General features: G+C 33.0%; 1 protein-coding gene across 1 annotated transcript; it reads left to right on the plus strand.

Annotated features, from left to right (window-relative positions):
• Positions 1–3,315: 3,315 nt before the first annotated feature.
• On the plus strand, positions 3,316–11,983 carry LOC141483230 (uncharacterized). Its single transcript, XM_074177700.1, has 2 exons — positions 3,316–3,968; positions 10,231–11,983. The coding sequence occupies exons 1-2, from the start codon at positions 3,710–3,712 to the stop codon at positions 11,259–11,261; spliced, it is 1,290 nt and encodes a 429-aa protein (XP_074033801.1). The 5' UTR covers positions 3,316–3,709; the 3' UTR covers positions 11,262–11,983.
• Positions 11,984–15,444: the final 3,461 nt, after the last annotated feature.

The raw sequence follows: 15,444 nt of genomic DNA on the forward strand, positions 1-15,444 counted from the left end.
GAAGAACCCTCCAGGTAAGAATCACCTTATTATACTCTTAAGAAACCGCGTATGTTTGTGAACAAGATAACTTGTTATGTGATGTTATTTGTATGAAAAGAAACGTTTCTCCTGTTTCAACTGAAACAAAATAAATTCATTTTCAAAAAAAGGAATTATAATGATAGTATGTCACATAGGAAGCAAAACCGGTTTTTTCCCATCGCTTTGTGGGCGACTACCATAAGGAAATGGATGGCATATCTTTTGAGAATTGATTTAGGAACATAGTTCACAAGCTAGAAGAAAATGGTGTAACGGTTTTCGACAACGCCACATACCATTCTAGAAAAGCTCAAAAAATGCCTACTACAGCCACGAAAAACGCTGTAATTCAAGATTGGATGCGTTTGAAAAGTATAATATTCGAGGATAAGATGGTACAAGCAGAACTTTAGTGAATTGTGATTGAACATGAAACCAAATATAATCAAAACATTGTTGACGAAATTGGTAAAGCACATAATGAAATTGTATTACCTCTACCCCTTACCACTGCGAGATCAACCCATCGACATAGTAAGGTTATGTCGATGGCTCAACCCTCAGAGTAATAATAAGACATAGAGTTGCCACGCCTGTACGGTGGCTATACCAATACATGTGTTTTGAAACGGGTATCGAACTATCCTTTTCTGTACAACTTAATGGCGCGGGGGTGGAGGGTAATGAGAGGTTAAGTTTGTTTACATTTGAAGTAAGTGGGGCCATAAAACAGTGGCGGTTGATTTAGTTTATACTCAGAGAGATATTATGTATTTATAAAATAAATCATTTCAGGTGAAAAAGTATACAGTTTTTTTCATTTACAATAATGATTTTTCATAATTATAGAATTCGTCAGCATGAATTATTGAATAAAAAACATAATGTCGGTCCACAAAGACACCTAGATACTAATTTTGAATGAAATCACAGAATAATATCAAACCTCAATCGTAATCATAAATATTCATGATTTCTAATCGAAAATTCTTTATATCGGACCTCACAAACCGTACTGCTTGTTTATCAAATCTGAGAATGAATCACAAATTTATTCATCTGATTTTATGAAGTAAAGTTCATTACTTTTGAAATTAACATTCATCATTGTTATGAATTAGTTCATTTGTTCATTAATAATAAATCAGATTTTCTGTAGGAACTATTTGAACAGAATACCTTTTCACCAGAAATGATTTATATTATAAATATATAATATCCCTTCGATTATCAACTAAACCAACCGCCACTGTTTTATTGTCCAACTTACTTCCCGTAAACAAAGTTATGCTGCCTTCAATGTAAGGATGGAGGATGGAAAAGGTCTCTTTATAGTCTTTTGTTACTCTGAGGCTCAACCCTCAGAGGAACAAAAGAAATGTTCCTCTGAGGGAAAATATCAGGTCATATGTCATTACTGTCATTATATGTGTTCATATAGAAGTATTTGTTTCGAAAGAAATTTTTTCTTTCGTGTAATTCAATGTTTATATGAAAGTAGCTGTTTCAGGAGGACTTTCTTTCAGTTTGTGTCTGAAAGTCACTTCTTTGCATGATCTACACATCCATGTATAGAGTTACTTATTTTCAAATTGATTACTTCCTTCCTCTCTTTGGAAGATTCTCTCATTTTTTTTTTGGTATCAGATGGAGTAGTAGAAAGCCGAAAGCTTTCTTTTCCAAAAATTAATCACTCCTAAAAATATAACCCTTTCAATTCAAACATTTAATCCTATATAAAAATAATATTCTAATGAGGGATTTAACTGAAATTTGTTTATTTCAATTTAAAAGTGCAGTACTGAATCAATTCAGATTCACCACTGTTACGTCACGAGACCATGTGACGTGTCTAACAAAATTTCAAAAGTAATCAATCCTGTATGTCCATAATCGTTGATTTTCAGTGTCCTTTTTGAAATATACGTAAGGACCGATGTGTGGAAACGCCATAGAGCAGTAACAAAAAAATGAAAATAGTACTAGAATTGCTTCGAATTTTCAATAGTAGTTCTAACATCTCACGATGTACATGTATTTTTTCAGAATAGATTTGAAATTGTGTTGGATTTTTATAGTAACTTTTGGTGTTGACTCAACATAAAAATCAACATTTCAATAGTCTAGGAGAAAAGTATTTATATTACCTACCCTTCTCTGGTGATTTAATAAGAGACGAACGAAAAAAAATCCTAACATCATTCATTTTGCTGCGTAACGCTATGTTGAGTAATTTTGGTAAGTCGACTATATAAATAATCCTTTTCAAATCAGTTGTGTTTTGTTGGCACCCAGATTAAGTTATTGGAATAGTTCTATAATTCACCGATGAATCCGTTGGTTCCTTTCTGCCGATGGATTCATCCAATGGTCCAATCTGAACGTTAATGTGTTTTTATTAGAAAGAACTACCTATCATAACTTTTTTGTTGAATTTCGAAACTTGCCTATTCCCGCTATAAGTTAATCGCTATTTCTAGGTGTACGGAAACGGTGTACGAAAGGGGCACATATTCCTATTATTTGCTTCTCGGAAACTGACTTTAAAAGTCGAAATTTTGACTTTATACTTGGAATTTCGATTTTAATATCGAAATTCCAACTTTATTCCCGAAATTTCGACTTATTTCTCGAAATTTCGACTTTATATTCCAATTTTCGACGTTGGCCGTGAAATTTTTGCATAATCATGAATTTAAACTCCAATCTCGAAATTTCTACTTCAATCTGAAAATTTCGACTTCAAACTTAAAAATTTAGAAATTGAAATATATTTTTAGTTTCAAGTCGAAATTTGTAAAATGAAGTCAAGATAAAATTATAATTTAAAATTTGAATTTATTAACAAATAATTGAAAAATATCCATTTTATTCCAATTTTTGAAAATGCACCTATGCTTTCCATCAAATTGATGGAGTAATCGAACGGTCTACCGATGTATCTATCAACAGTTAATTTTATAAACATGCCCGTTTGATTTTGACTTATTTCAAAATTAAGATTTTTTTCATTGACATCGGATGCGATAGCAATTTGTATTTCATTCCTTGTTATGAACGGTACTTCAAATTATTTTTGTTACCGATACTATCTGCAGAAACTCTCAAAGTCGGAATTTCCAAGAAGCAATAAATGACAGTATGTGACCATTCTGCGTGTCCGTACTAGATGTGTTTTGTTGGCATCAATCATATTCCAAATATAACGGATAACTTTGGACGGAAACTCACAGGACGGAAATGACCTAATCTGTAATTTGAGTGCCAACAAAACACATCTTGTGCTCTATGTTTATCTATCGAGCAGAAAATGACAGATTTGGAGTAAAACACACTAATGGCAGTCTATATTGAATCTCGAACGTTTTTCTTTTTTCCTTCCATTTGAGTTTGACTGACACTGATTTATTATTCATATGAAATATGTATATGAATCTCAGAGTAATGAATATTTTTTATTACTCTGAGTATATGAATAACAAAATATGCAGGAAACAACATCTTTATGTTTACCTATCTAAGGGTGCTTTTAAACCAAGACATTATTTTTGGCTGTACTGGACCACAAGTAAACAAGAAAAAAGAAGAAGTAGTATTACATTATTTCTCTTCAAAAAAGTGTTGTCAAAGTTGAATAAAAATAAAGAATTCGTCGTTGAAAACAGTTCCGCTCTATTCAAAGATAATGAATTTTGATGATTGTGGAATATTTATTAAGAAAGAGCTTGAATCTGTTGGGGATGAAGAGGTTTTTGAAACAAATATTATGAAATGTGAAATAAGTGAAACTGAAATGGTCAGTGAATCTGGAAAATATGAAATGGTTTCCCATATCTTCGAAGAAAAAGATGATATGAATCAGATTAAAAGCGAACATGTCATTGATATTTACCAGGAACCCAAATCAGAAAAATGTATAGATGAAATAAGTGAAGGCCCTCAAAGTAAGTTCCTTGATATTCAGGTTGAAGATATGACTCAGAATTCAAAACCCATATTTTGCCTCACCACAGATACTATAGTCTAATGAAGGTTTTTTGCATTCAGTAATTTTTCAATATCATTCAATATGTTCAGGTGGTTTCAGTTTTATTGTTGAGTTTTTGTTGCTATGATATCCACACTGAAATGAATATTTCCATAATTTTTGTTTTTTTGATTCCTCGAACAGTTGATACTTTTTATTCCGTCTCGATTGACAAAATATTCAGCTTGTACTACTTGTAGACATTTTTCTGTACAATCGAAATGCTGATAAACTAATGTTTGCACCCTAATGATGGATTTATTGAAGTCCGAAACGTTGACAAGAAACTAACTTGTTCATCTACGAAAAAAAAAATTGATTCCTTTTCCAACTATTATGAAAAAACAGCATTTGAAAATATTATTTGGATCACTAAACCTCGCAAAGTTTCTGTATAATCACCATACCCTCGTATTCTCTTTGAGGAGGGTACAACTGTTGATCCTTCTCGGTGAGACCAGTTCTGAATTTAACCCCTTCAGTCCCCATGTCCACTGGTGTGGACATTGATTTTGCCATGAATAAAACTCCATCTTTTGTGTAATGTGTGAATCATTCAAGCGCTTCACGAGTTCACTAGGATCTCGTACTGCAGTATCCTGCGAACTACCAAGCCATCTCTTCGAATTCAAACAAAATATACCATTTAGCATAACAAGTGAATCATGGCTACCTCATCGCGTCGTTACAAGGGCAAGTTTATTACATTGTGATCGCTATAATTCGAATAAGTTCATGATTATACTTCAACTAAATGTTGAATATAATTCATTGAATGTGATTGAATGAATACAGTTTGCAATTATTGAGAAATAAGTTGTACATAACCTACCAAAAAAGCATGTCCAGTGCAAAGGACATTTGGTCTTGAACATTTTTCTTTTTTGTGGACAAATATGATCCTAAAAATCCAAAAGACGCTGAGGAACTGTTGGAATTTTTGAATGATGATGAATTGGATGAAGAGTGCGAGAAAATGTTGAGAAATCTTGGGGAAACTTCAGATATAGACTTTTTCTCCGATAATGATAGTGACGAAGATATACTACTGCAATTACAGAAGTAATTGACAGTGACACAGAGGATGATATTCCTCTATCAATTATTGCAGAAACATTGAGAGCTGAGGTGAGCAATTCGCGTTCGGAGGAAAATAAAATACCCGACTGTTATAAAGACATTATGTCAATTATCACACCCAAGAACAAAATTATTTTCCGAAAAAATTACGAACCTATTTCTCCCCAACCAGAATACGACTTCACATTTTCTCCACAAACAAACGAAATACTGATGCCAATTCAATATTTTCTTAGATATATACCTGAACAACTCTTTGATGTTATCGCAGAAATGACTAATATTTATGCACTTCAGCAAGGAAAAACTAGTTTCAAGCCAACCCATGCAAATGAAATCAAAATATTCATTGCATTGCATATCATAATGTCTTGCCTCAAATTCCCCAGAATAAGGATGTACTGGGATGTTGATTTCAATATGTCCCTGTTCAGGAATAACATGGCACGAAATAGATTCTTTCTTCTCTGAAACAATCTTCATATTGTCAATAATTTGGAAAAACCCGATGACTGTAAAGACAAATTATTCAAGGTGAGGCCTCTTTTAGATAGCATACGGAAGCGTTGTCACGAATTAGAAGTTGAAAAGGACCTCAGTATTGACGAACAGATGGTACCATTTAGGGGTCAGTTCAGCATAAAGCAGTATGTAAAGGGGAAGCCAAATTCTTGGGGGATCAAGATTTTTGTTCTATGTGGTAGAAGTGGTGTTATGTATGACTTTATCATGTATCAAGGCAGTACCACTGAATTCGATGAATTCCTCTTGAATGAATTTGGTCTTGGGGCTACGTCTGTTCTGCATTTGTCCCAGAGAATTCCAGAGCATAGACATTTGTATTTCGACAATTATTTTACCACTTATAATCTTCTGGAAATTTTGAAATATAAAAAGATAAATGCTGCTGGAACCGTAAGAGTGAACAGGTTCAATAAACCTCCACTAATCACTGACCAGCAAGCAAAGAAAAAACCGAGAGGTTTTTCAGAAGAAATAGTTAGTGAAGGTTCAGAAATAATTCTATGCAAATGGTCTGACAACAGATCCGTTGTTCTTGCTTCGAATTTTATTGGTAAAGGCAAAGAAGATGAAGTGAAACGATGGGATGAAACAAATAAAAAATATGTTCTTGTAAAGAGACCACAGGTAGTGAAAATGTACAACAGAAATATGGGAGGTGTGGATAAGCTAGATCATCTGATAGCACTCTACAGAATATATGTCAGATCAAGGAAGTGGACACTAAGAATTTTTTTTCATGGTGTGGATCTAGCTATAGTGAATAGCTGGTTAGAATACCGCCAACACTATACCGATGAGAATAAAGAAAACCCTAAGGAAAAAGCATTAGACTTGCTCCACTTTCGTCTCCAATTGGCATATTCTCTCATGATAATGAATATTCCCGTCATACGAAAGAGAGGACGTCCGTCAGATGCATCTCCAAGTTCGTCTATCACCAGTACCCCTACACATTATTGTAGTGAAAGAAAACGACTATTTATGGAGGTTCGTCATGATCGCTTGGATCATATGCCCAATTATGATTCGAAAAAAGAAGCAACCCGATGTAAATTTGAAAAATGCACGAAAAAAACTCATGTTTTTTTTGACAAGTGTAATTTACATCTTTGTTTTCTCAAAGAGAGAAACTGTTTTCTTTCCTTTCACAGAAAATGAATTCGTACCTATACATTTGTAAAATTATAATTCAAATAAAAAAAGTTTTCACTGAAACAATTGTATTACTCTTGAGTCCTGATGTCCACCGAGCGGGACACTTCCTAAAATATATAATAGTAAAAATAATGTTCAACCCCTACCCTCTGATGATCCTAAGATGACCTCTGATCACGAAACATTCGTTATTATTTTTTTTTCTACCTTCATAAAAATCTGGGACTGAAGGGGTTAAAGTATATGGTACATCCAGTTGTATACAGGGCTTTTCATGATGAGCGTTAATTAGCCGTTTCTGACAAACTATTCAACGGTTCCACCTGAAAATTCCACAGTATGCATAAGTCAATATGACCTACACGCCTAAAATATTTTAGACGAAGCGGCGTTGTCGCTTCTACTATAAAGTAGCGGCTTCTTTGATTTTTCAAATGGAACACCCCGTATATAATATCATATTATGATTCATTATCACTTTGTCAACAAATTCATATACTATTTCCTATACCTATCTATTACCGTTTAGAAGATATAAATTAATTTCGATATTTTTTTTACCAAACATGAACTTTTATAAATGCTGATAATCTTGAACTCTCTTGCACTAAAACGATGAAATTTGAAATGGAGTGGAGTGATACTATGAGGATCTTCACTCCGAGTCATACTTTCATTTGCCTCATACAGGGTCTTCAAAAAATGCAGATACTTTGATCTCATGAAAAAATGAGTGGAACTCAATTCTTTCAAATGGAACACCCTGTATATTTCAACATTTTTGAGCTCTACATCCAATTTTAGATTAACTTTGTTCAGATAACACTATTTCTATTTTGAACCGTTTTCGAGATAAACTGTTTCAAACGGAAACTGACGTGGTTTTCTTGCTCGTTTTTTTGAATTCATCCCTTCTTTTGGATATTCAACATTTTTTTTTATACTTAGTAATATTTCTTTTTGATCCAGTTTTTTAACTGTCTCAGATCAGTTAATTCGAAATTGGTATGTACCTACTTTAGAAAAAGTTACAATTTGTATACATTGAGGTATTGGTCTCTAACGTACAACAGTACACATTAATATTTTTTAATAGTGTGCTTTGGAAAAATAAATTAACCAATTATTTAACGTCAGAATTTCGTTGGTGGTTTTGACTGATTGTGATAGCTACCAATTATAATAGAATAATGTCAAGATTAGGTTACAGTAATGAAGATTTCTTGAATTTATTAATAATTTATGGTGAGTGCAATAGAATTGCAAGTAGAAAATGCCGAGTATTTCATGAAAGATATCCACAACTTCCGAAGCCGAATAGTGATAAATCGACTACTAAAAAACTGTAGGTTGAATGGAACCTTCCGTCCAAAAATCATTCGTAAGAAGACTAAAGTGGATGATGATGACAATGGTATAACAGTTTTGGGATACTTTCATGCATTTCCAAATGCTTCTCTGCACTAGGCTGAAAGGGAGTAGGTATACCTTACGTGACAATTTGTCGAATTCCTAATAAGCATAAATGGCATCCCTATAAGTTCTACTGTGTCCAACATTTGAAACAGACTGATTTACCTCGTAGAGTGGAGTTCTTTGAATGGTTACTTGTCAAGACTCAAGAGGATGAACATTTCCTTGACAATATCATATGGACAGATGAGGCCAAGTTCACAAAAAATTGAGTTTTCAATAGACACAACAGTCATTATTGGGCGCCAGAAAATCCCCATGTTGTCCGCCAAAGGGGTTTTCAAGAAAGATGGCAATTCAATGTATTATGTGCCATAAAAAATGAGTCAATTTTTTATATCGAGTTTTATGATGATAATTTGAATACATCAAAATATGAAGATTTACTGAGAAATGGAATTCAAATGATTTTAAATAATAGACCAGGAAGAGAACGTGTATGGTACCAAATGGATGGTGCTCCACCCCATAATTCTCATTCAGTCGGCGAAGCTTTAACCGAAATCTTCGAAGACAGATGGATTGGTAATAATGGACCTTTTCGTTGGCCTCCTAGAACACCAGATGGCAATCCATTAGATTATTTCGTGTGGGGTTTCATTAAAAATATGGTTTACTCTACTCCAATAACAACAATGGAAGATATGAAATCGAGAGTTACAACTGCTTTCAATAGTTTGACTCCAGACTTGATCAGAAGCGCTACACATGACAATCTTTTGAAGAGATTACATGTTTGTTTAAGTAGAGGTGGAGATGTGTTTGAACATATTCTGAAATACACTGACGATTAAATTAACTCATTAATTTATGGGTTTATTATTTTCAGTTCGTGTTTCAGCGTTAATAAAACTATTGTTTGAAGAGAAGTTTCATTCGATTGTTGAGGAGTATTTTAATAATTATCTTTTCATTGTATCATCTGTGACTAATTGAGAAACATCAAACGAAATCTGTTTTACAAAAATGAGTGATGAACAAGGAAACCATGTCAATTTCCGTTTGAAACAGTTTATCTCGAAAACGGTTCAAAATAGAAATAGTGTTATCTGAACAAAGTTAATCTAAAATTGGATGTAGAGCTCAAAAATGTTGAAATATACAGGGTGTTCCATTTGAAAAAATTGAGATCAACTCATTTTTTCATGAGATCAAAGTATCTGCATTTTTTGAAGACCCTGTATGAGGCAAATGAAAATATGACTCGGAGTGAAGATCCTCATAGTGTCACTCCACTCCATTTCAAATTTGATCGTTTTAGTGCAAGAGAGTTCAAGATTATCAGCATTTATAAAAGTTCATGTTTGCTAAAAAAAAAATCGAAATTAATTTATATTTTCTAAACGGTAATAGATAGGTATAGGGAAATAGTATATGAATTTGTTGACAAAGTGATAATGAATCATAATGTGATATTATATACGGGGTGTTCCATTTGAAAAACGAAAGAAGCCGCTACTTTATAGTAGAAGCGACAACGCCGATTCGTCTAAAATATTTTAGGCGTGTAGGTCATATTGACTTAAGCATACTGTGGAATTTTCAGGTTGATCCGTTGAATAGTTTGCCAGAAACGGCTAATTAACGCTCATCATGAAAAGCCCTGTATAAAAGGCTCTAACATAGTTGAAAGATTCAGTTTTAATCATCTCCTGATGATGGTAACTTGTTTAGCGAAACGCACACTGAGAGAAAGTACATTAGTTATAGTGTGAAAAAGGCTTTCATTAATTTAGTTTCATGCCAAACATTCCAATTCTACCTATCAGTCAAAATAGTTACACGATAATCAATCACAAAGAATCTCCTCGGTACTGATAATTCATTTCCTCTTGAATTTCTCACAATTTATTTTTAAATTTCTAATCAAATTTTGAATTATCATTCATGAAACCTCTGGAAAAATAGTATGAATAAAATATACTTTGATTTATTATTTTTCACAGATTCTGGGAACATTTTTATCAAAACAGAGGATGAAACAGTCATTGAAAAGAAAGAAGATAGCTTCAATGAAAAAAAGTCATCAGCGTTGTGTCAAAAGGAGTTTGGCACTGCAAACGATCAAATCGGGAAACTTGAGATAGTAGATACAACAGAGAGACCCAGTTTGAAGATCAACGAAAAACCACAATCTGTCAAAAAATCATTTGAGTGTACAATTTGCCAAAAGTCATTTCACAGTAATTATTTGAAAATTCATGAAAGAACACATGCCGAAATAAAACCATTTCAGTGCGATATCTGCTTGAAACCGTTTATTAGTAAAAGTCATTTGAAGGAACATGAAAGAATTCATACTGGGATAAAATCATTTCAATGTAAAATATGTCTGAAGTCATTCAGTAAAAGAAGTAATTTAAAAGTCCACGAAAGAATTCATACTGGTGAAAAACCATTTCAGTGCAAAATCTGCTTCAAACCGTTTATTGATAAAAGTCATTTGAAGGCACATGAAAGAATTCATACTGGAATAAAATCATTTCAATGTAAAATCTGCCCAAAGTCATTTGTTTCGTGTAGTTATTTGAACATCCATGAAAAAACACATTCTGTCGAAAAGGCATTCAAATGTACAATTTGCCAAAAGTCATTCATTCACAATAATACTTTGAAAATTCATGAAAGAGTACATACTGGAATAAAACCATATCAGTGCAAAATCTGCCTGAAGTCATTCACTCGAAGTAGTTATTGGAGATTCCATGAAAAAACTCATAGTGAGGAAAGACCATTTCAATGTGAAATCTGCCAAAAGTCATTTACTCACAATCATTATTTGAAAATTCATGAAAAAAGACATACTGGTGAAAAGCCATTTCAGTGCAAAGTCTGCTTGAAGTCATTCACTGAAAGTAGTAGTTTGAAATCACATGAAAGGATACATACTGGTGAAAAGCCATTTCTGTGTAAAATCTGCATGAGGTCATTTATTCGGAGCAATAGTTTGAAAGCTCATGAAAAAACTCATTCATAATGCTTTTTCGAATCGAGAAACCAGCGGCGTAGAAGGGGGCGGTGCGGGCCACGATCCCAGGCGGCATACGGAACGGGGCTGCGGAAAGCGCCAATTTATTGATTTGGAAAATGTAAAAAATACTTGGAAAATCAAAATCGCGCGCGAAATTTTATGTACGTGCCAAGCGAAAGGGTAGCTCTCCAATATTCTAAAATCTTATGCGAACAAGGGGCCATCCATAAAGTACGTCACACGTTAATGGGGAGGGAGGGTATCAACGAAGTGTGACATCGTGTGACAAGGGGTATGGGGGGTCAATAGTTTTGTGACGTAACATGTTAAAATTTAAAATACTAAAACGCAAAGTTTGGATGTGAATTGAAAATTTTAAAAATTTACGAACTTGATATATATTTATTAATAAGTTAGCATTCTTGCTATGAGATAATCTCTCATGCGTCATTTAACTTCTAGAGCGGCGTTGTAATACAAGTGAGATTCTCAAATTCACGAGAATTTTGAATTTGATATAATTAATCGTTTATTATTTTCTAACTAGTCGTTTGTTTTTTCGGTTTTATGAAATGTTGGACTTTATATTGATTTTATTAGATTATTATTTAATAAAAATAAGTAAAAAATGAAAATAGCTGTTTTCTCTCGATTATTTTTAAATACATACATAAATTTAAAAAATGTGTGACGTCACATCAGGAGGGGGGGGGTTATAAAAATGTGACAACCTGTGACAAGGACGGGGGGAGGGGTTCAAAAGTCCTAAAATTCGTGTGACGTACTTTATGGATGGCCCCCAACTTGATGCAATCAACATGGATTCTCACAATATAAATCTACTATTACCAAGTTGATGATTTTTGAACACAAAATATTGGATGTTTTGGAAAGTAAAGGGCAAATGGATACAGTGTATATGGATTTTTCAAAAGCTTTTGATCGAGTAGACCACAATATCTTATTGAAAAAATTAAAGATATTTGGATTTTCTGACTCAGCTGTAACATGGCTCAGAAGTTTCTTATGTAATCGAACCCAACAAGTTAAAGTTGGAGGCGTTACATCGGTTATAATTCAGGTGCCATCAGGAGTACCTCAGGGTTCTGACTGCGCTCCTATGTTATTCGATATCTTTATTAACGACATTGTTGAATGTTTCCATCATACTGATTTTTTGATGTTCGCAGATGATCTCAAAGTTTTCATGCCAATAAGATCACTATATGATTCAACACTAATGCAAGATGGCCTAGATAGATTGGTTACATGGTGCTCTGAGAATAATTTACAGTTGAATATCGCAAAATGCTGTTTTATAAGTTTTTACAAGAGAAATAAAAAATTTGATACTTCTTATGTAATTAATGGCCATGGATTATCTTATGTTTCGTCTGTGAAGGATCTGGGTGTCTTTTTTGATGAACAACTTCAATTTTTAGACCACTTGAACTATATTGTGGTAAAGGCGGCAAAATGTCTTGGATTTATTCTACGACATGGTAAACATCTGTCCCTTCAAGTCTTAAGGATAGTTTACTTGTCTCTGGTAGTATCGATATTAGATTATGGCTCAATGATATGGTCTCCATTTTATGACAATCACAATCTTACTCTTGAAAGAGTTCAAAACAAATTCCTAAGATTTTGTGCTCATAGAATGAGTATGCCTGTTATTGACCATGATTATAGCAACATTTTAGAAATCCTTGATTTCAATCTGTTGAGAAAAAGGAGGGAAAACGTTGATCTAATTTTCATATACAAGTTACTGAATGGCTTAATTGTTGCTCCTGAAATTCTAGAAAATATTAATTTCAATGTCCTAAACAGAATTCTAAGGCCAGCGATTTGTTTCACTTACGGTTTCATTCTACAAATTATGGCTTACATAACCCTGTTCATTGTACACTTCGACTTATTAATGAAAGAAAATTGGAAGTAACTGGTATATCTCTCAGCAAATTCAAAAACAATATCTTAACTGCATGTTAGTATTATGATATGTACTTTATAATAACATAAATTAATGTAATGTAGTATATTACTTTATTATATAATTGTTAATTTTATTCTCAAATGGGGGTGATCCCGTGAAATAAATCACTTCAGTAGACAGAATGATTGCTGAAATTTGTGATCGAATGTAACAGCTGCAGAATCAAGCACAAAAATATGCATTTCCAATGTCTGCTCGGAAGCCCACCATTACTCACTTCCTAAGTACAGAAGAGTTTCAACTTGAGCGCATACGTCTACGAACCTTCATAGGAACAGACCCAGATCGCAAAAAGGAGTTCATTAAGTCTGGCTCCCTGGGTTTATTATAATACATTATTCAGTCTAAATCCAACATAGTCATAATGATGATTTTTTTTAACTTCTGTCATTAGCAATAGAGCTGAAAATATTTTAGATCGATAGAACAGGTAAGGAAATGTGAGAAGTGAAATTTTCAGAAAAATCATGCTTTGCGTTTTCCAGAAACTAACCTACCATCGACCTAGAGTCACGCTGTATATATTTATATATATATATATATATATATATATATATATATATATATATATATATATATATATATATATATATATACTGGATAACAGGTTAAGTATCATGAGTGTTTCATAAATCACAGTTTCATAGTGTTTTAAGAAAATAATTCTTCCCATGCTTGCTTCATATACATAACCTCAACTTTCGTAAGTAAAGTACAACAAATTTTGACAATTGTTAATTTTCATCTTATCATCTAGAGTTCCTGAAGAAGAGTCAATAAAGTCTCGAAAGCTTGAACAGAAAAAAGAGTTCTCATTTTTCTCTGTCTCCGACTGCACACCCGTTTCAATCCCCGTGCTATTTCTTAACTTAGCCAGTCGTGCTAACCTTCAACCTCTATATATATATATATATATATATATATATATATATATATATATATATATATATATATATATATATATATATATATATATATATATATATGAAATCTGAAGTTTTCACAGATAGGAATATGCGATACCTTAACGGGGAGATGAGGTCAACTAAGAAGAAGAAGAACTCAGGTAAAACTCAACAACATTTAAGTAGTAGGTAGTAGAGAGTTTATGGACACTCTATCTCTGAACACGTAACGAATACCATTTTACTAGTATAGTAAGAAGTGAGTCGAGCAGGGTCAACAAACTTCTGAACACGTAACAGCACACCTAGATAATGACAAATGAGATTTTGTCGAAACGTCGGTGAAATTAGAGATAATATCACATACACGGATCAAATACCCGGAAAAACCAGTTCAGCATATATATATATATATATATATATATATATATATATATATATATATATATATATATATATATATATATACAGGGTGTCCCTGGACTTCCTCTTTTCCTCTCTGGAATGTATAGATGGGGTCAAAATATCACCAGTACTTCATATAACTTTTTTTCCTAAAAGTCTTCGTAACCAAGTTACGGGCCCTCGAAGTTACAAAATGAAAAATGTTTTTCTTTGATAACTTTTCAAGTGAATATTCAAAATCATCCAAATTTTGGTAATTGACTAAACAAATGAATTCCGTCGATGAGCTTTCATGCAGGAGTCAGTTGTTTTGCTACAAAGTCAGGAACGGACTACCCCCGATGGTCCACACCCCAAAACTTTGAAATGACAGTTATTTTTCAACAAAATAAGGTTACTTGGACAATTTTATGAATAAAAGTACTCGTGTGGAAAGTCGATCGGAGCAACGAGTCTTGATAAAAATGTAGTTCTACTCGACGACATCAAACCCGCTCGTCCACCATTATTTGAAATGAATAATTATCAAAGCAGAAATAATAATGATAATGTTAATTCAACAACATTTATAACAGGAATAATACAAAGTATGCTAAAATGAAGTCGTAAACAAAAAGTACAGTACCTATATGGAAGTTTAAGTCACAATTGTGATAGCAGATATTTTTTCAAAAGAAATATCAAGTTCTGTAGATTCGTGGTGTTTTTAAACTAACAAGCTACTCTACTATGAAATATCGAATTCATTCCATATTTTGTATGTACATAATACGTGTGGAATAATCACGTTTCGTGTTGATCAGTTATCTGAATCTCATGAAACTCAACATTCGAATGTTTCAAATTCTTCTTCACAGCTAAACTGTTGAGGAGTTTCACT

The sequence above is a fragment of the Leptinotarsa decemlineata genome, unplaced genomic scaffold (assembly GCF_025532065.1).
Source record: "Leptinotarsa decemlineata unplaced genomic scaffold, Ldec_3_MD MMD2_tig00003192_RagTag_RagTag, whole genome shotgun sequence".
NCBI classification, from domain to species: domain Eukaryota; kingdom Metazoa; phylum Arthropoda; class Insecta; order Coleoptera; family Chrysomelidae; genus Leptinotarsa; species Leptinotarsa decemlineata.

Coding starts and splice junctions, on each gene's coding strand:
- LOC141483230 (XM_074177700.1), top strand. CDS start 3,710: ATGAATTTTGATGATTGTGGAATATTTATTAAGAAAGAGCTTGAATCT. Junction 3,969..10,230: donor AATAAGTGAAGGCCCTCAAA/GTAAGTTCCTTG, acceptor TATTTTTCACAG/ATTCTGGGAACATTTTTATC.